Source organism: Oryx dammah, unplaced genomic scaffold, assembly GCF_014754425.2.
Source record: "Oryx dammah isolate SB20612 unplaced genomic scaffold, SCBI_Odam_1.1 HiC_scaffold_12, whole genome shotgun sequence".
Classification (NCBI taxonomy): Eukaryota; Metazoa; Chordata; class Mammalia; order Artiodactyla; family Bovidae; genus Oryx; species Oryx dammah.
This window is the reverse complement of record NW_024070196.1, coordinates 52,465,288-52,486,267: the sequence shown is the minus strand read 5'-3', so window position 1 is coordinate 52,486,267 and position 20,980 is coordinate 52,465,288. Positions and strand designations below refer to the sequence as shown.

Sequence of the window (20,980 nt, the reverse complement as noted above, 5' to 3'; positions counted from 1 at the left end):
GTTGGTACTGCACAGTTCCACTTACATTTCTGTGAGGTAATATAGTGAGACAAAGCAATGGATAACCACCTTGGTATTTATTTTATGCTGAATGGGTCACAGAATGCTTTGAGATCATTTCTTAAAAGCGGTTTCTCAACACACTGCAGTAGAAATTGCTATTTGGACCTCTGGTGCTTGTTCATTTAAAGAAAAACCATTAGGACAAATAAACCTGAGAATAATACCAGTCTACTACACTGGCAAAAAAGAATAACCATTTATTAAAGTAGATACAGAACACTTGTTTGCTTGGATTTTAATACTGCTTTACATTTTGTATTTGTGAAACAGTTCCTATTATGATATGTTTGTTTATAATCCCAAATTTCAACTGATTACATATTTATTTTTCACTTGTCAAACACATAGTTGATAATCTGGAGGGGAAAATACATCAAAGGCATATGTACAATTATAGAAGTTTTTATTATACATGTCTCCTGGAAGATACATTTATTTATTACTTTTTACATATTCTAAAAGACATTCAAATGAAGATAAATAGATTCAAACTGGTTGCTAAACTCGTGGTTGAGGTCCTTCATTTTATTTTTTGTGATAAGAAAATCCAAAACTATTAATGTTGAATTTCTCATAGTACATTCATCTAAAAACACAGTTTTAAAAAAAAAAGTTGTAAAGATTGTAGATTGGTTCATTTAGGTGTTTTAGAGTGGCTTTTTATCTAATTAACCGACTGCTGGGGATATTTGTTGAAGAAGAAAACAAAATCTGGAGAAAATTCTCCCAGTTATTTATTCCTGATAAAGAAAGAAAATGAAAACAGAGAACACACAGCCGCAAAGCCATGTGATGTTGATCCTGGCCTAGCGCGTCATGTCCTGATGAACATTTTAAGGGTTTCCTTTTTCATAAAGATAAAAATCTGAAAAGAAAGACATACTGTATAGGTTTTTTCCCCAAAATATAGATTTTACAAAAATATATACATATAATATATAGAAGCTGAAATTATGCAAAACTGATAAAACACCACAGTAGAGTAAAGTGGGTGCAGCATCGAGATTATAATAAAACGTTCCCACAGCAGTTTGGGGGCTTCCCCCTCCCTTTACCTGTTTCATGATTTTATAATCACACCTAGAAGTATCATCAAGCCTGAAATAAAGGCACTACTGACATTGGGTAGTGCAAAGAACTCAGCTATTTCTTTGACTAAAAATAAAATAAATGAGTAGATGAAAATGCAAAGTGGCGTACTTTTTTTTCAACTCATTCCAGTGTCAAAGCTTAACCCAAACATCTAAATACACAAATGCAGCCTGGAAATATTTTAGTGCAAATATGAAGAGGAACGGCATAATTTAAAGTTAACTTAAATAAGGTCCTGGAAGGGTAGGGGTCATTCTGTGAGGGTCTCCCTCATAAGGACGATGAGTGTAATGGCATCTGGTGCAATGGAATAAGTTTTAAAAATCAAGAAGACAAAAATCAGAGGTGAAAACCCCCCTTATTTATTAGTTTAACTTATAAACTTATACGGGGAGACTAAAAGGGCGCTTTTGTGGAAGATCAAAATATTTTCTTAGATTTGTTGATGGGGGTCAAAAATAGCGTGAGTTCTCCTGAAGTCTGCACGCAGAACGCTGGTGGTCAGTTGCCTACACGCCAGTGCATCGGAGAGAGCCCAGTTCTGGGTGGAAGGCTTCATCAGAAGGTCTCGTCGTCATTGCAGTTGGTAGCCCAGTGCCCAAACACCTCACAGATTTCACAGTAGGGGCGTTCCTCGCTCCGACTGCCGTGGTGTGTGGAGTGGGGCGGGTCCTCGGACATCTGGGCCTGGGTGGGACAATCCTCTGTGTCGTGGAGATCAAAGCAGTCACATATGTCACAGAAGAGGCGGGGTTTCTTCTTGGACTGTTTCTCCTGGTCATCGCTGCAAATGTTACCAATGTGTATGATCAGAAACTCATCTCCCTCAGAAGAAATTCAAGAGACAGTTATCGTTTGTAAGGGATAAAACATAAGCAAGGATTCTGGTGCAGTCTGCGGAGCCTCAAGTACAAGTACTAGGGTCTGCATTTAAAATCTTCAGATCAAACCCTTTCCACTCTCTTGCCAGATTTGTGGAAGTCAGTTTATGGCCAAATAATCACAAAGCAATTGTTTCTCCAATCCACTGGAGAACCTAACTTTTTAAAAAAATATTGAAGTCAGTTGATTTATAATGTTTCATTAATTTTCTGCTGCATAGCAAAGAGACTCAGTTATATGTATATTTTCCTTTTTTTTGTTTTTATTGAATTATAGTTGATTTACAGTGTTGTGAAACCTGCTGTACAGCAAAGTGAACCAGCCATACACATACGTATAGCCCTCTTTTTATAGATTCTTTTCCCATATAGTTCACCACGGAGTACTGAGTAGAGTCCCCTGTGCTGTAACAGTAGGTCATTATTAGTTATCTATTTTATATATAGTAGTGTGTATATGGCCATCCCAGTCTCCCAATTTATCCCTCCTCCCCTTACTCCCTGGTGACCATAAGTCAAGACTGTTTTCTACATCTGTGACTCTATTTCTGTTCTGCAAATAAGTTCATTTGTACCATTTTTTTTTTTTTTTTTTTTTAAGATTTCACATAGGAGCCATATTTGTCCTTCTCTATCTGGAGAACCTAACTTTAAAACCACACACGTATTTAGATGGAGCTTGTCTGGAGAACCTAACTTTAAAGCCACACGCGTATTCAGATGGAGCTAAGGTTCCACTCAGCTTGGTTGAGCATGAAATACCTGTCATAATTGTTCAGGTCGTCCCCGTTCCCATTCAGGGCTGCTTCTGACATCATCTCCACCTTCATCTTGAGGTCCTGATTCTTCCTCTGAAGGTCCACTATTACTGAATTGAGGAAGTCAATCTAATTTGTTTGGGGGGAAAAAAATGTGTAAAATGCCTGAAATATGTCCCCTGGAGCATCAAGAAGTCAGCAATTATACTCAGGCTGTGGATGCAGTGTGCTGAAGTCACAGGGGCCGGCAATGGCCGTGACTCAACCCTTTTTAAATATGTTTATACACACACACACACACACACAATTGTACAAAAAGCACAACTAATGACTTGTTCAGCTAAACTGCAGAACCAATCCAGGACTTTCACGTTCTGTAGATTTGAATAAGCTTATGTAAATTCTCCTCAGACCACAATTTAACATTCACTTATTAGTTATGGTGGGATGGTAAGTGGGTCTTCAGAGAAAAAGGAAGGAGCTGTTTTGGGCCACACCCCATGGCATGTGGGATCTTAGTTCTCTGAGCAGGGATTGAACTCGTGCCTCCTGCAGTGGAAGAGAGGAGTCTTAACCACTGGACTACCAGGGAAGTCCCAAAAGAAAGATTTTAAAGGGAAGACTTAAGCTCCCTTTCAACTGATGCAGGCACACACTGAGAGGGCAGCGTTCAGGGGACTGGGGCCCAGACTCGGGGAAGTGGGGTAAGGAGATGACTGACCACCAGGAGGAAACACTCCTGTCCGACGTTTCAAAGTAAGGGCACTTTAATTTAAAACGGTTTCTCCTCTCTTCTACAAATAATGAAAAGGTCTCATTTCTCTAAATGTCCATCAGGAAAAAAAAAATCCTACTTTATAATTTTAAAAAATATTATGTGTGTCTGTGTGTGTGTACACTCATACATACATATTGGGTTGGCCAAAAAGTTCATTTGGGATTTTTCTGTAAGATGAAAGATCTGAACAAACTTTTTGGCCCATCTAGTATTTATTTTTCAAAGAAATATTTGGCCTTTTTCTCCCACTGGGGCAGTTATGAAACAAAGCTAGAAATCACTGGCTTTGTTATTCTCTGCAGAATATCCCTTCTGACATTGGAGGCAGACCCACTGACTCTTATCTCACTTCTCAAACTGTATTTTGTAAGACTATATCCTGTTGGGAGCTACATATCATATCAGGAAGGGAAAAAAAAAGCCATAAAATGGGAAGTACAGTGGGAAGCCACACATATACACACACTCACATACGTGCTCACAAATTAGGAAACATAAAACAAACCATTTGCTGATGGGAAGAGAAGTGTTGGCAGTGGCAGATGAAACAAACGGAAGCAGAAAGGAAGAGGGGGGAGAGAAAACATTGTTAATCTTGTGCTCATTAGACATGGAAACTAAGCACAGACAACGCTAGCCAGGGTTAAAGGCAGGCTGTTGGTTGAATTCTTACACGCCCTTCAAAGGAGATGTCATAACAATCAAATCACCAACTCACTGAGTTTCTCTTTTATTTAAAAGTGAAAGATGGCTGTTGTACCTTTGAATTTTGAATGGGATAGATATGTCCAAAATATATAATTAAAACTGAAAATACATGTTTATTACTTCTGGGCTATCAGTTCCGATCAGTTGCTCAGTCGTGTCCAACTCTTTGCGACCCATGGACTGCAGTACGCCAGGCCTCCCTGTCCATCACCAACTCCTGGAGTTTACTCAGACTCATGTCCATTGAGTCGGTGATGCCATCCATTTCCAAAAAATAGAACAGTTTATCTCCATGTAATCCCACTTTTACAACTAAAGCTATTTTGATAATTTTGGCTTTAGGAAACAGTTTTCAAGAGCTGTCTTTTTAAGGTAAAGATGAGGAAGGAACCTTTAACAGAGTAATTCTACTTCTAGGAATTAATCCTAAAGAAATATTAGTATAGCTGTAATACGATAGATGTCCAAGACAGTACACTATAGCATTGTTTATAATGCACCTAAAAGATCAGAAACGTCCTAAAAGTCATGTCAACCAAGAAGGACTGATTAAATTATGGTGTGTGTGTGTGTGTGTGTGTGTGTGTGTGTATATATATCCATATAATGGAATACTATACACCTGTAAAAAATAAGAGGAGATCAGTTTATATGCCATTTGTGTAACAAAGGAGGGGAAAGACTGTGTTAGTCTTGGTTTGTATATACATTAAAAAAAACTCTGAAAAAATTTAACAAGATAGTAATAACCCTGATTATCTGTTTAGGGGGTTGGAAACTGAGCAGGAGAGGGATGGTGTTTGGAGGGAGAGTTTTTTTTTTTTAACAGCGTATATATTTTTAATACTGTTCAATGTTCAGACCATATGAATACATTACCTAGTCAAAAGATTAAATGATTAAAAAAAAAAAGTAAGCAAAGCAAAAGGAAGGCATATTACCTGACTCTCCTGGGCTCGTTCATCCTCTTCTGCCTGAGTATCAGTATTACCTTATGTTGAAAAAAAAAAAAGTGGAGGGGGGATATTTTAAAAAATTGCCATCCCATCTTGTTTCCTTGTTCTTACAACGTAAGGGCCAGTGGGAGAAACTCATTCTGGTGTGGAGCCCCCAGAGGCGCCTGAGCCCACGCCTGGAGCTCCGGCCCGCATCTGCCCCCTAAGGCCCGGCGGCGCTCTGGCGGGCGGGCCCACCGTGGGTGGCCTATCACGTCCGTCAGGTTCTCCTCCGGGCAGCGCACTTTCAGAACCCACGGTTGCTCCCGCTCCCGACAGGGCAGCGGTCACCTACTGCCTTATATACATTTCTGCCAATGCTCAGGACCGCGGGAAGGTCCGGAAGTGCGGAGAGGCAGGCGAGGCAGGCACGCCCCCTTTGAGTGGGGTCTCCCTGGATGAAAGCGCGGGAGAGCCCAGGCCAGGGGGGGCCCCCCGGGGGGCGGCGCAGGTGCCTCCTTCCAAGGGCAGCTCTACCCCGGGAAGAGCTCCTCCCTGGAGGCGGCGGTGGTCACGTTACCTGAGGAGCTGCTGAGCTGCCTCTTGTTTTCTTTGAGTTGAAGCTCCAAGTTCTTTACCTTGAGCTCAAGCTTCACCTTATCAGACTCTAGAGACTGAACAACTGAATGCAAGGACTTGGCGGACGCGTTCTCTCCCCTGAGCGCCGTGACCTGAAATACACGGGCTGGCTTAGGCTCGGGGTCCGCGCACAGACAGGCCGCGGGAAGGCTCCCTCAGGAGGGTACCCTACCTCATTTCTCAGTTTTTCCAGCTCGGCATCCTTTTCTGTGAGTAAGGCACTAGTGATACTGATGGATTTCTGCAAGGAAGCTTTTTCTTCATCTGCGTCTTTTATTAACTTGGATTCTCTAAAAGACCAAAGAGTTCAAAAAAAATTCCAGAAATCAACTGGGAGGGTGGTCAGTGTACATGGATCGGAGAAAAACAATTAACTTTAGCTTAATGTAAGGGGAGAAAGTATCACAGGGAAGTTTTACAGGGAGTTTAAGGCTATTATGCTGGCGAAATTTTACTTGAAGTTTTACTTACTGTGAGGGGAGAAAAAGTTTACCTATGCAGAGATATACCAGAATCTGCATATCATTGTATCCGTTTGAATTTAAAGAAACAAGTTAATAACTTCGGAAGATGAATTTAAAAAACAAGACTGTTGCACCCCGCAAAGAATTATTAAAAACAAAAAATCTAACCCCCCTCCCAGATGAATTCTGTTATTTCTTGATTACCAGGCAATAACAACAATTAAAATACACACATGCAAAGCGATTATACAGACATCATGCAGAGCGATTTTATGCTGGAAGTATCGATTGGTTCTCACTAATTTCAGTAACTTTGAGCAAGTTCCCAGAGTGTGTTTTGGAGATCTTATGGGCCAAAACAGTAGTAGAGATTATGACCACTATTCAAACTGAAGGATCATTACTTTTCGTCCATAAAGACTCTGAAGATGACTTTCGCTTGCTCATAGAAATGAAAGGTAAATTACAAAAAAAGCTAGGACAGAAATGTGAAGATGGATTTCCAGCTGCAGAATGGAAAGCTGGGGGGACACCTGGAGGGAGCAGGTCAGTGCACAGGGAGTCTGTTCTCAGGCCAACTCAGCGTCTGGTTATCAGCACAGGGAGGGGCACCAGGCTTTCCAGGAGAGGGAGATGTTTCTTGGAGTCAGGAGAGTGGGAGAAGAAAGGGAGAGATGAAAGGAAGACAGGGAAGGAGGGGACACAACAGAGACGACCCCAAAGGGCAGGAGGCTACTGTGTGTTTATAAATGTGTCTGCTTTTATTTACATTTTTGTGGTGAAAATTCAAAAGTGCCAGCGTCACGAAAGCCGAGGAAAGACTGAGGAGGTGTCACAGATTGGAGGAGACTGAGGAGAGGTGACAACTGAAGGTGATGGGGTCTCCTAGATTGGATCCTGGGAGAGGAAAAAGGACATGGAGTGGAAAAACTGGGGAAATCTTAACGCCTAGAGTTTGGCTAAGGGGACTGGACCAATGTTACTCTCTCAGTTTGGGTCAAAGGACCAGGGGTGCTAAGATGGACATGTGAGGGGAGATGAGAGAAGGGAATGTAGGACTCTGTACTATATTTGCGGCTCCTGGAAACCTCAAATTTTGAAATAAGTTTTTTTAAAAAAAAAATTACATGCAGTGTGAAACAAGAGGAAAAAAGACCTTATATCCCAAAAATATTTGGGGAAAAACATTACTGGTGGAAAATTTCCTAGGTAGCCCTCGGGTCTTACAACCTAAGGCACTGCCTTCACATGGGTAATCATCATTGAGAGTTCACGGTGCAAAGAGAAAAATTGCTCCCGGTTCTGTTGGGAGGAGCTGGGTGAACGTGGAGCACGCAGTGGTTTGGTCTGTCTTAGAACTGACTGGAGGGATCAGAAACTGAGGCCCAGGTTAGAAATGGCAGAATGTATGTCTGGTTAGTGAGACCCAAGATATCCGGCACACGAATTACAGAATTCTCATGGTTTATGGTAAATTGAAGTTCTACACAAAGATGGAAAATATAAGTGTTGTATTTATCTCAGTGTGTGGCTTACACTTATACCCCAGAATAAATAGTAAGAAAAGAATCTGAGACTTAGAGAAAATGTCTTGAATTCAACACCCAAGTGTTATCTGAACACTTGGTGATGTTAAATTACTAATTGCATGACACCTCACTAGGAAAGAGGATCATGCTTATGTAAAGCAAAAAAACAAAAGAACCCCAAAGATTTAAATGAAAGGAATGTATAGGCATCTTTTTCTATCTGGAAAGTAAACATCTATTTTTATCTGAAGATTCAATCAATCTTCTGCTCCTTATGTTTCTATTAAAGGATATTTGGTAGTTCATTCTATTGTAAAATCTATTTCAGTTCCTTGCTGTATACAGCACATTAGGTAAAGTGTAATAAGGCCATTAAAAGTAAGAGCTTGTATTTCCATGATTTGGCCATTTTTACTTTCTGATTCTTTGTAAAATAATAAAGGAATTATTTCAAAGCAAATAATTGAGATTCACTTATAAATTCAACTCAAATTTGAACAATGTGATTTTAAATATTTTTACTGAGAAATACCAGGGTTAGGGGATTAGCAGATTTAGATTCTTCTAAATCTTTGTGTTAGGGAGGATAAGGACGCCATCAGCTGGCAGAAGAAAAAGGTACAGGTGTCTTTTTCTGCTTATCCCCACATACATATGGCCTCTAAGTGAGGCTGCCTTCTAAGAAGATAGCAAACAGTTATTTCTTGGACAAAAGTCATCAAAAGGTGGGTGGTTAAGAAAGGGATCTGGCTTGTGATTTGTATACCAAATTCTGAAGGGACAAATAGACCTTGGCAGCTCCTCTTGGTGACAGGTCTTCAATGTCAGCATCTTAGGCAATTCCTGAGCCCAAATCCCACTGTGCAAACCAAGATGGTCTAAACTAAACTAGTTCTGCCAACATTACTGACACCTGAGTCACACATCACATTGACAAGAGGGCCTGTGTTACTTTAAAGCCACTCTGGCTCGGGTGACTTGGCCTTACTAAAAATATCAAGGAGGGAAGATAAACAACATGAAAGAAGGGCTTCAGGGGCCAGAAATCTTTCCCCCAAGAGAACGTATAACCCAGATTCTTTCCTTACTACTTACATAAGAAATAAATTCCGGTAATGAAGGAAATACCTTAAAGTGTTACGGGGCAGGCTTTAAAAACGCAAGATAACAAGAACCAAATATTAGGAACACGAAGAGAACTGCAAATACAGCAAGGAGAACTAAATTTGCACTAAAGTTCTGTGCTGTATATAGAGATATAAAAAAGATATGTGCGTGTGTGTGTGTGTACTGCTGAGGATATTTTTCAAAACAAAAGCAAGACACAGAGGGACAAAGGCAGCCAAAAAATATATACGACAACTTGGTTTACTAAAAAATATATGAAATTTATTTATTATAACGTGGATAGACTTTCTTTAGTCTTACCATTAAAGACACACAGATAGAGCAAAGGAAGCAAGTGTAGGAAAGGGAAAAGAGAGGGGGTGAGATGAGCATTGATAAGCAGCGCAAGCTAGAGACAGTCAGACACTTAGCAACCCACAGTGAGCTGAGTGAGCTGGAGGGGCAGTGACCTCTTCAGAACGGGCAGGTGAGCCGCCCACCAGTCTTCCTTCCTGACGGGAATCTTGCGGGGGTCGCCTGCAGAATTAATCCTGACTCTACAGTCCGCATCTAAGATTCTGGCTCTGGGCTTCCTTCTCTGACCTCAAAGAGCCTAGAGAAGGGAGGGAAGCCAAACTGGTTCCCAACTCTGCCATAGGCTTTCTGGCCAGAGGAACATGTTTCTCTCCTTCTGTCAGTTAGAGCAAGTCGAGGTTAGCTCTGCTTCATCTACTGGATGCCTTGGAAACTGCTTTGAAAGAGGTCTGCCTAACTCGGAGTCTGGTTTTCCAAAGAAATGATTACATTTTTAGGCTAAGAGAAAAAATTTTACTGCATGTTGCCTGCGATTCAATGTTAGATAGCAAAAAAACCAGAGCAAAGACAAGAAGGAGATACTAATGTCTTAATGATAAATATTTAGTTTCACCCCATGTCAGGAGTAAGTACTGCACTTCAAAATAATGAACAATATAGTCTGAATGAAGCAATTATATTCTTTCTTGGCTATGTATGTTGACTAAGATCTCAGTTCTTGCTTGAACAACCACATTTCAAATATCTTTTGTGATTTTAAGTACTTTCCAGATTTTTTTTCAGGTTTTTTTTTTTTAATGTGGACCATATTTAAAGTCTTTATTGAGCTTTCTACAATATTGTGGTTTTTTTTTTTTTTTTAATGTTTTGGTTTTTTGACCACAGGCATATGAGTGGGATCTTAGCTCTCCAAGCAGGGACAGAACCCCCACCCTCTACACTAGAAGATGAAGACCTAACCACAGGACTGCCAGAAAAGTCACTCCAGACTTTTAAATTAAGGAAGTATCCAGTTTTTTTTAGTACTCTATGCTACATGTACTTATCTGTTACCTACTTAGATCTACATACAAATCCTTTACAAAACTGACTTTCAGAATGCATTCATGGTCCCCCAAAATTAGCTAAAATATATTTGCATCCAGACTTCTCAAATAGACCTAATTTTCCATAAGGGTTAATTAACAATTTGAACCCCTCCCCCACCAAAGTTCTAAATATAAGAAACCATGTTTAAAATTTTTTCACTCCCAGAAAAAATTATCTTTATCTGCATTTTTCAATTAAGAGAATAATTTTCAAGAGAGATTCTCTTAAACATACACAGGACCTAACACGGGAGCAGAAAAATAAGGAGAGAGGGACAGACAAGTATCCAAATTTGTTCTATCTTTTAAAGCTGGGAAAAAAAGTCACATGTCTAATCACACTTGGAGAGGCATGTAATTTAGTCAAAGTCACAAGGAAAGGACTAACAAAGCCTCTCATCTTTCTTTTTAAAAAATATTAAAAAGTAAAAATAAACAAACATTAAATGTACAGTGAGAAAAGACCCCGTGTAAAAAGATCTGAAGTCCTGGGTCTTGTGCCTGCATCTGAGTTCTTAGCCAAGTTGCCCAAGTTTGGGTGTTTGGATTTCATCATTTTTAAATGCAAGCCCCAATATACATTTCAATGATTTGTTTGGAGATATGAGGAATCTGTGAATTACAAGTGCTACATAAATGCAAAGGGATTAACTACATCAGTACTCACATCTGCTGATTTTTATACATTCCCTTACCAGAATGCTTCAGGAGTAAGTGCTATTATATTTTCACATACCCTTGATAACTGCGTATATGGGGTTCTTTTTAAAGAAACAAAGCCTTTTTCATGTAAAATTAAATATCCCAAGGCCCCCATGGGCAGAGCTGAGCTTGTACTCAGGCCCCAGGGTAAGTCATAGCAGGCCAGTCACCACAGCTCAGGAGGGGCACTTCGTGGACACCTGGCTGGACCAGGGGTGTGGCGGTTGTGAAACACATATGCAGTCTGATGTGAAACTTTAAAGAAGAAAGAGTTTAAGGATGTCTTAAAAAAAAAAAAAAGGAGGAAGGCACCCCTGGACTGAGGCCTCATTTCCTTCAGAATGCAGCTTACAGAACCCGCATATCTTTGCGGGCTAAATAAGGCCCTAGATTCTGCAGCAACTACCATGCAGGGAGGAGGAACACTGTCAGCGTAAACGCCTGTGTCGGTGGTCAGTAAGGGAAACTTCCTCTGCCCTGACAATCGAGAACAAGGTGCTCTGCAAGACTGTGAAGGAATTTTTCTTCCCTATTTTATTTTCTTATGTTTTTTAAATTTAGGTATACAGGAATTCTTTTCAAAAAACTTATTTACTTATTTTTGGCCGTGCTGCACAAGCGCCACGTGGAATTCAAACTCGTGCCCGAAGCGAGGAGTCTTAATCACTGGACTGTTCAGGGAAGCCCCAGGAATTCTTGATTGTACTATTTCTAAAGGTTTATTATTTTTCTTTTCACATTTAATAAGACAGAAAAGCACATCACTGTTGTGATGTACTCTACAGCAAACCACTGTACAGCAACGCACAGGCTGTGGGTCTTAAAAACAGTGCACGCTAAACCTGCTTGGCATGCAGAGTAAAGCAGAGAGTTTCTCTAGACACAAACTGCATGTTTTAAAAGAGCAGACAGAGACCGTCAGAAAGCGTAAGCATCAGGCTTCTAAATGATTATTCCTGGGGGCCCATTTATCCTTACTCAAAAGTCCTGGAAACTTCCATTTGAATAGCATTTGATCATCAAAGAATAACAAATAACAAAGCTCTTTTTCAGAAAATAAATAGAAATGTTTAAAATGGTGCTTCCCATTATTGTGAAAAAATTAAACTTTTTATATAACTGAAATTAGTATTTATATGCAGATCAATTACTCTAGGTAAAATGGCAGTATTTTTAGTTACTGAAACTAGGAGGTACAGCAATATGTAATATGAGACAATCTGACTTTAGGATACTTCTGAATAAATGCAACTGAACATGACTTAAAAATCAAAACTCTTCTGTTAGTAATAATTCATACTGAAACTTTGCAAATTTGTCAACTATGAGTACCAAACTATCACAATGCAATTTTCTGAGTATAAGAAGGTCGTATGTTTTCTACAAGTCACTTCACACGGCATGTTCCAACATTTTCCTTATTAAACACGCACACACACACACACACACACACAAATATACACGAAAAGCCTACCTCTTTTTCATTTCTAACAACTGATTATTGAGCACCGATCTCTCTTCTTCAAGCTGGAAAAAAATACACACAGGAAAAAAAAAGTTCAGTTCATAACAAGCCCTCAGAGAGGCTGATTTCTCATCCTGCAGGTCACATTCCCACGCTCCAGTGAAGCTAAAGCAACTGGCTTTCCTGAGAGGCAGTGAGAAAAGACCAAGTGTACATCACCATATGGATTGAACCCCTACCCCTTGCATTCGAAGGGTGGAGTCTCAACCACTGGACCACCAGGGAAGTCCCACAGTTACTAATTTACAAATCACTTATGATCTCAATGACTCCTCTTCCTCGGGGACCTGAGAGTTGAAGTATTAAACAAGACTGTGTACGTGCCCTATCTTAAACATTCAAAAATGTTTCCTTTACTTGTTAGATGTATGAGGGGAAACTTCACTATTAGCACTCTGGTTCCTTTCCTGAAATAATAGAAGGCAAATGTCACTAACTTGGGTAGGGCTAAGAACAGGTAATTTATTTTACAAGGGCCTCATCTTAGGCCTATTATATTCCACTCATTTCTTTCTCACCTATAAAATAAAGTTACAAAAGAATTTCCAGTGGCCCATTAGTTCTAACATTCTGTTCTTCTATGAAGGATGAAAAAAACAAAAGATTCAGCTAGTCAACCTTGTGATGGAGACACACCTCTACTCCCAAACTACACCAGAGTTTAGCCAAATACAGTCACACTGTTAACAACACAAAAAGGTGAACAAACTCTTACAGTTAAAACAATTATTTCTTTTTTGGCTGTACTGGGTCTTGTGGCCATGGGCTTACTTGCCCCGCAGCATGTGGAATCTTCACAGATCAAGGATTAAACCCAGGTCCCCTGCATTGCAGGGCAGATTCTTTACCACTGGGTCACCAGGGAAGTCCATTTTTTTTGTTTGTTTTTTAATCAAAGGATAACAGCAAAGACTCTGTAACGGTTTCCATTTATTTAAGAATTTATGGATTCTAGGATTTAAGATTCTAGGTTCCTAGAATTTAAGCTGCTACTCACAGTAAGTAGTTGTGGTCTTATTTCTGATTACGTGTCAGTTATGTATGTGCTTTGCTATAAAGGTCTTTATACTTTAAAAATTCTTAAATTAAAAAAAAAAAAATCTTAAATAGAAACGTGTATGTTTTGAACATGAGTCTATCAAGAAATCTACAGAGGTTAACATACAGGTTTTTTTTCCCATTATAGACGTTCCTTTCCTAGTCCATTAAGATAAATCCTTCTGGTGCATGAGTAATTCATTTCATGGAAATATTTAGAAATTTTTAAAGAGTAAAAGGAAGGAAAAAGAGTGGGAGGCAAACTTTAAAAAATGAAATGAGAGGGAGAACAACATCTGGAGAGTGGGATATGGTGAGGAGAGGGGCTCTCATTCTCTCTACATCCTTTTATGTGGTTTGTATTTATTTTTTAAACAAGGAAGACTGTTTTATAGTTATAAAAACTGAAACAAAGGAAAAAAACAAGACTGCAAAATGACTACAAGGCAGATACAAATACATAAGTGACATGGCAGGTAATTCACAGCAGAGAAAATACAAGTAATCAGTAAACACTTGGAAAATCATTCAACACTGCAAAGAACAGCATGCAGAGATTCTCCCCGTTTCTTGGCGGATGAAGTTCTTGTGCCTGAATTTCCATGGAACAGAAATTTAGGGTACTTACTGTACTGACTCTTTTATTTATTTTTTGGCTGTGCTGGGTCATCGTTGCCATGTGGGCTTTCTCTAGTTGTGGCAGGTTGGCTGGCATTACTAACTCAATGGCCATGAATTTGAGCAAACTCCAGGAGATAGTGAAGGGCAGTGCTGGAGAAGACTCTTGAGAGTCCCTTGGACAGCAAGGAGACTAAACCAGTCAATCGTAAAGAAAATCACAACGATTCCTATCGCAACTCTTTGTTGCGATATGTGGGTTTCTCACCGCAGTGGCTTCTCTAGGTTCAGAGGACGGGCTCACGGGCTCAGTAGTTGTGGTGTACAGGCTTAGCTGCTCCTCAGCATGTGAGATCATCCCAGACCAGGGATCGAACCCCTGTTCCCTGCACTGGAGCGGGGGTTTCTTAACCACTGGACCACCAGGGAAGTCCTGTACCAATTCTTCATCGGAAATAGTTTTTTTTTCCTTCTGGTCCAGGATCGAATCCAGGATAACAAGTTTCATTTAGTAGTCATATTTCTTTAGTCTAGCTGTTTCCTCATTCTTTCCTTGTCTTCTGTGACCTTTTTTTTTTTTGGCTGCACCACTCAGCTTGCAGGATTTTCGTTCCCCAACCAGGGACTGAACCGGGTTGGCAACACAAATGAACTTCTTGGCCAACCCAAAAGAGAGGCAAAACTATAGCAGCATAGAAGAGGGAAATGGTGTTTAGAGTTGGGAAGTGACTGACTATAAAAAGAGTATGGGAACTTCTTGGGGAGAAGAAAATCTTGATTGTAAGGGTATATCATATGACTGTATATATATGTCAAAACTCACCGAACCACATATCTATGAAAGGTGAATTTTATGTATATTTTACCTTAATAAATATAACTTTGCGGGGAGGGAGGCAAACCTAGACAGTACATTAAAAATCAGAGACATCACTTTGCCAACAAAGGTCCATATAGTCAAAGCTATGGTTTTTCCAGCAGTCATGTATGGATGTGAGAATTGGACCACAAAGAAGGCTGAGACTGAAGAATTGATGCTTTCAAACTGTGGTGCTGGAGAAGACTCTTGAGAGTCCCTTGGACTGCAAGGAGATCAAACCAGTCAATCCTAAAGGAAATCAACCCTGAATATTCATCAGTGGGAATGATGCTGAAGCTGCAATACTTTGGCCACCTGATGCAAAGAGCCAACTCATTGGAAAAGACCCTGATGCTGGGAAAGATTGAGGGGGCAGGAGGAGAAGGGGGCAACAGAGGATGAGACGATTGGATGGCATCACTGACTCACTGGCCATGAATTTGAGCAAACTCCAGGAGATAAAGGACAGGGAAGCCTGGTGTGCCATGGGGTCACAAAGAGTAGGATGCGAGTTAGCAACCGAACAACAACAGGCAAATTTGAGTAATATATACAATATAGGTTTTGTAAAAAACAAAAACAATTATTATATATAGAGAGACTGTTACACAAATGAAGAGCACTATGGAAAGAAACACTCAACCATTTATAATGTTGCCTCAATGAAATAACAATAGAAGGAATGGTAACTTTGAAATGGTATGTATTTGTATTGTTTCATGTTACAAACATTTCAGTTAAGTTCAGTAGCTCAGTCCTGTCTGACTCTGCGGCCCCATGGACTGTAGCACGCCAGGCCTCCCTGTCCATCACCAATTCCTGGAGCTTGCTCAAACTCATGTCCAATTATTTCTAACTGTAAAATAACATTACAATTTAAAAGAAATGAATAATTTTATTTTTTAGAGGTATTAAGTTGTTCACAGATAAAATGATAGTATGTCTAGGATTTACTTCAAATTAATCCATGAAAGAGTAGAAGGTCAATGAGAGTAAAACTGAAACAAGAGTGACCAACAGGGACTTTCCTGGCGGTCCACTGGTTAAGACTTCACCTTCCAGTGTAGGGGGCAGCAGTTCTATCTCTGGTTAGGGAATTAAGATCCCACATGCCTCGAGACCAAAACACCAAAACATAAAACAGACACCAATATTGTAATGAAGATTCAATAAAGATTTTTAAAATTTCTTTAAATTTAAAAATCATAAAAAAAAAACTTTACCAAAAAAAGAATGACCAAGAGCTGACTGTCTTTGGAGTTGGATATCCAGGAATATCTCTGAACTTGTTTGTAATAAAAGGTTAAATAAAAGGCAGGGTTATTTTACAGAAAACTATTAAGAATACAATGTTGCAGGGAAAATATATATTTTCCTGATACAAATGATCATGATTGGAGGGAACAGTGGACCAGAAAACCTCAAAGAGCTCATCTGTCCACAAAACTGTTCTATAATGTGATAAACATGGTGGGTAATTTGTTTAAAATGTATCATTTAAGAAAATACTAGCTTGTGTGACATGAAGGATGTGCTGAAGTTCAGAATCAAGACACACTTCTGCTTCTGCAGGTCCAGTCGAACTACTTTATAATTTGTTTTATATGTAATTATTCTTTTCTTTTGAATTTCATTTCAAAATGTGTATTTTCTGATTAGTATCATGAGCTCTAAAAGGATCAATATCTGAAATTCTCCCAAATAATAAATTTTCAGGATTCAAAAAACAAAAAAACCCAAAAAGCTACTTGAATAAAAATTTTCCTGGAGGGACTTCCCTGGTAGTCCAGTGGCTAAAACTCCAGGATCCCAATACAGGGTCCAGGGTTCAATCCATGGTCAGGGAACTTGATCCCACATGCCGCAACTAAGGGTTTGCTTTCCTTAACTAAAGATTCTGCATTCTGCAAGTAAGACCCAGTGTAGCCAAATAAATAAACAAATGTTTTTTAAAAACCTTCAGGGAGGAGAAGCAACGTGCTGTTTTGTTACTGGCAGGCACACAGTAGGCATTCCCAGGTGGCACAGTTGCTAAAGAATCCATCTCCCAATCCAGGAGAGGTGGGTTAGGTCCTTGGATTGGGAAGATTCCCCAGAGAAGCAAAGGGCAACCTACACCAGTACTCCTGCCTGAAGAAGTCCATGGACAGAAGAGCCCGGCGGGCTGCAGTCCATGGGGTCACAAAAGTCGGACACGATGGAGCACACACGCATGGGCACACGGCAGGCACTCGAGAACTACGTGGCACGTGAACAACTGTGTCAGAGAGTCGGTGAGCTGGCGCTGTCCTCGGGTGTCAGTAGCACTGGCACCGAGGAGCCCGGGTCCTCCCAGAGGGAGCTCTCTGCTCAGCTAGTCCGAGGGAGCCAGGGCTCAGCGGCTGCGACTGTCACTGACTTCCCCAGGGAAGTGGTTCACGCGTGGGCGACTCCAGCCTCTTCTCTAAGCTAGTGTTCTGAGGCCTAAAATAGCGGCTCCACCTTGACGGCACAAGACAAGGCCCCAGCCCCAGAGTCTGAAGACTTCTAGTCTGGCCTCCCACACACACAGACTCCTGCTCTCAGAAGTGGAGAAGGTAATGGAGGGGGGAAGGAAGAGGAGGATTTGGCAATTTCTGTCAAACAGCCCTTTCAGAGAAGAAACAATTAATATTAGCTGTCTTTCCACACACACACACACACACACACACACACTTCTCTTTGTATACAGAACAAGAAGGACAAAAAGAAGAGAAAAAAGCAAATTTAGGAGAAAAAAGCAAATTTAACTTTATACGAATTTAACAGAAGAAATAAAAAAGCAAAGTAAATATAAAAAATGATTGAGCACAGAAAAACGTCCTTTTTTAAAAAAAATCTTTTGGCTGCAACACATGGCATGTGGGGATTCTAGTTTCCAGACCAGGGATTGAACCCCACCCTCTGCACCGGGAGCTTGGAGTCTTTTAACCGCTGGACCACCATGGAAGTCCTAGAAAAATGTTCTTTACCACAAAGACATATTCTTTTCTAAGAACTCCTACTAGGTTTATACTGTACATTTATTTTGTAAAACTTTAAAGTAGAATATATATATTTTTAAAAACCTAAGATGTTAATATCATTTTCTTACATATAAGCAAATTTTACTTTTAAATAATATCAAACATCATCCTGATGTAAAAGAGGAGGAAGTTTGGATACTTCCACTTGCTTTCAACTCTGTCACCTCAAATTTGGTTAGTCATATGCTCTGTGTGTTTTTCTTATTTTTCCTTTGTCTTTGATCTTTTTTTCTTTTTGACTTGCAAATATTTTGAAGTTGCCTCCACTAAATGATCAGAACTGATACCACCAATAATGGGATAAAGCAATAATGGGTATCACTTATGCTATTTTTCTGCTAAAAATGAGTGATCCAAACATCATCATGAGGAAACATTTGAGAAAACCAAAATGAAAGATTTTATATGTACAGGCCTGTTTTGGGGGTTTTTTTTTAGTCATAAAAGACAAAGGCAGAGAACCATTCCAGATAAAGACGACTGAAGAGACCTGAGTCAACTGGGTCCTGAATCAGGAAAAGAAAAAACCCACAAAAACTACAAAGGACACCACCACCAACTGCCTAAACAGGAATAGGGCCTGTACATTAGATAATAGCGTTCCATTTCTTGAATTTGACAATCGCACTGTGGTTAGGTAGAAAAAATTCCTTAGCCTATATGAGTATTCTGTGTTTTGTTTTCACAACTTTCCACAAAGCATGAAATGATTTCCAAATAAAAAGTTGAAATCACAACTCTATTCCTCATCTGTAGTTCCCTAAACTGTCAGCTTAGCTGTCTATTTACCTGGATTTATTACTCACCTCCAGTCCCTTTGCCCAGCTTCCCTCGATCTAGTAAGTCCTGGTTTTTTTTTTCTTTTCCCTTTAATGTTTTGGCTGCATGACATGTGGGATCTTAGGTCCCCAACCAAGGATTGAACCTGCATCCCCTGCACTGGAAAGTAGGTTAACCAGTGGACTACCTGGGAAGTCCCAAGTCTTGCTTGGCTAAATTTTATCAGCAAGTAGCTACTTTCCAGAAGGACTCACAGATGCTGCAGCTTCCAAGTTCTTTCATGTTTGGAAATATCTGCTTTCTTACCTGAATAATAACTGCCTGTATATGATGCTCGTGATCATTTTTCTGTCCATTAGAACTTGGGAAACAATGTGTTACGTTGTTTTTCCTTTTTTCTGGCATTGAATGCAGCTGCAGTTGGCTGTTTTTTCTCCCTTTTTTAAGGAATCTGCTTTTTCTGCCTGGGGACCTGAAGAATCCTCTGTATACTTCAGAAACATCTGTTAGGTCCCTGTCTATTTCTGACATATTTAGCAGTTCTGATACTGTATGGCTTTGGTCCTCAGTTTGTCTCCTTAACTCTTCCTTATCTCCACTCAGCTTGTATTATTTCATCCTTGTCTCTTTAAACAGTTGTTTTATTTATATCACTAAAGCTCTTTTTTTTTAAAATATTTATTTATTTGGCTGTGTCAGATCTTAGTTGAAGCGTGCAGGGTCTTTAGTTGTGGCATGCGAACACTTAGTTGTTGCATGTGGAAATCTAGTTCCCTGACGAGGGATCAAACCCTAGCCCCCTGCATTGGGAGTGCCCAGTCTTAGCCACTGGACCATCAGGAAGTCCCTACATCATTTAAATTTTTATATAACACACAGCAATATTTTACTCTGGGTAATGCTTTCTCATGGCCTGAATTCCTCATCACTCTTTGGATTCCTAGGTTCCTTTCTTTACTTTGTTTCTCTTTTGGTACAGTATGTTTTCAGTTGCTCATCCTACCATGGGCAGCTCTACTTAGACCTTCTATTTGCTCACATGTAATGTCAATGAATTGTCCTTTATGTCCTTCCTACTTTATCTGAGCCCTTTCATCTTCATGTTCAAGCTACAACTGAAAATGGGGTGCTGTGGTCTATACTTTCTGTAGTAGGAGGGCCTGGGGCAAGGATGGGGAGAGTGCAATTCAGTTGATGCGCAGAGTTTGCTATAGGTCTCTCTCTGAGCTTTCTCCTCCAGATCCTGCATCTCACTCACTGTGTTGGGATAGAGGTAACTCTATTACCTGGCAGGTATTACAAGTTGGAAGGACTGATGCTGAAGCTGAAGCTCCAATACTCTGGCCACCTGATGTGAAGAGCCAACTCATTGGAAAAGATCCTGATGCTGGGAAAGAGTGAGGGCAGGAGGAGAAGGGGGCAATAGAGGATGAGATGGTTGGGTGGCATCACTGACTCAATGGACATGAGTTTGAGCAAGCTCTGGGAGAGGACAGGGAAGCCTGGCGGGCTACAGTCCAAGGGGTTGCAGAGTCAGGCACAACTGAGCGACTGAGCAGCATCATAGGTTGGCTCTTTCAACATCTGCTCTCATCTCCTCTGTGTTTCTGTCCCTTTCTGCAGGAATCCAGACTCATCTCTGCAACTGGTGACACTATTACAGAGATCTGGAGGGTCCTCTCCAAATGAAGAGATAAACGCCATGAAGAGGAACCCTCTGCTTGTCCTTCCCCCTGCTTCCTTCCAGAAAGTTCAGCAATGTCTGCATGTTTAAGTCATTGAAAAAAAAAAAAAGACTCACTGAGAGTGAGAGGATGAAAACTACATGCTTAAGGACAGCAGCAGAGCCAAGAGGGAGGGTAGGCTTCCCTGAGGAAGTTCTGGAGTGGCTGGACCCACTGGGACTACCTACCCGTGCATTTATCATCATTTGAAGGGGGAAAAAAAAAAAAACTCCACCCATTCCCATCCAACCCGCATTTACTTAAGCCATTCTGTTGGCTGGACTTGCTGTGGAAAATGACAACTAGCACTTTCTTCCAGGTCTGGTAGAATCC

The 20,980-nt window shown here is 40.3% G+C and overlaps 1 protein-coding gene across 4 annotated transcripts in view; it reads right to left on the bottom strand.

Moving 5' to 3' along the window:
• Positions 1-215: 215 nt before the first annotated feature.
• CLIP1 (CAP-Gly domain containing linker protein 1) overlaps positions 216-20,980 on the bottom strand; it is a 114,138-nt gene continuing 93,373 nt past the window's right edge. For 3 of the 4 annotated variants that reach the window (XM_040250611.1, XM_040250612.1, XM_040250613.1), the window contains 6 exons: positions 12,534-12,586; positions 6,027-6,144; positions 5,796-5,946; positions 5,222-5,271; positions 2,799-2,923; positions 236-1,939 (listed from right to left, as the gene is read on the bottom strand). In XM_040250611.1, the coding sequence (XP_040106545.1) occupies positions 1,714-1,939; positions 2,799-2,923; positions 5,222-5,271; positions 5,796-5,946; positions 6,027-6,144; positions 12,534-12,586 (723 nt within the window). In that variant the 3' untranslated portion in view covers positions 236-1,713. Of the gene's footprint in view, positions 1,940-2,798; positions 2,924-5,221; positions 5,272-5,795; positions 5,947-6,026; positions 6,145-12,533; positions 12,587-20,980 lie in introns of all 4 variants that reach the window. The other variant, XM_040250614.1, reaches the window with a different exon arrangement.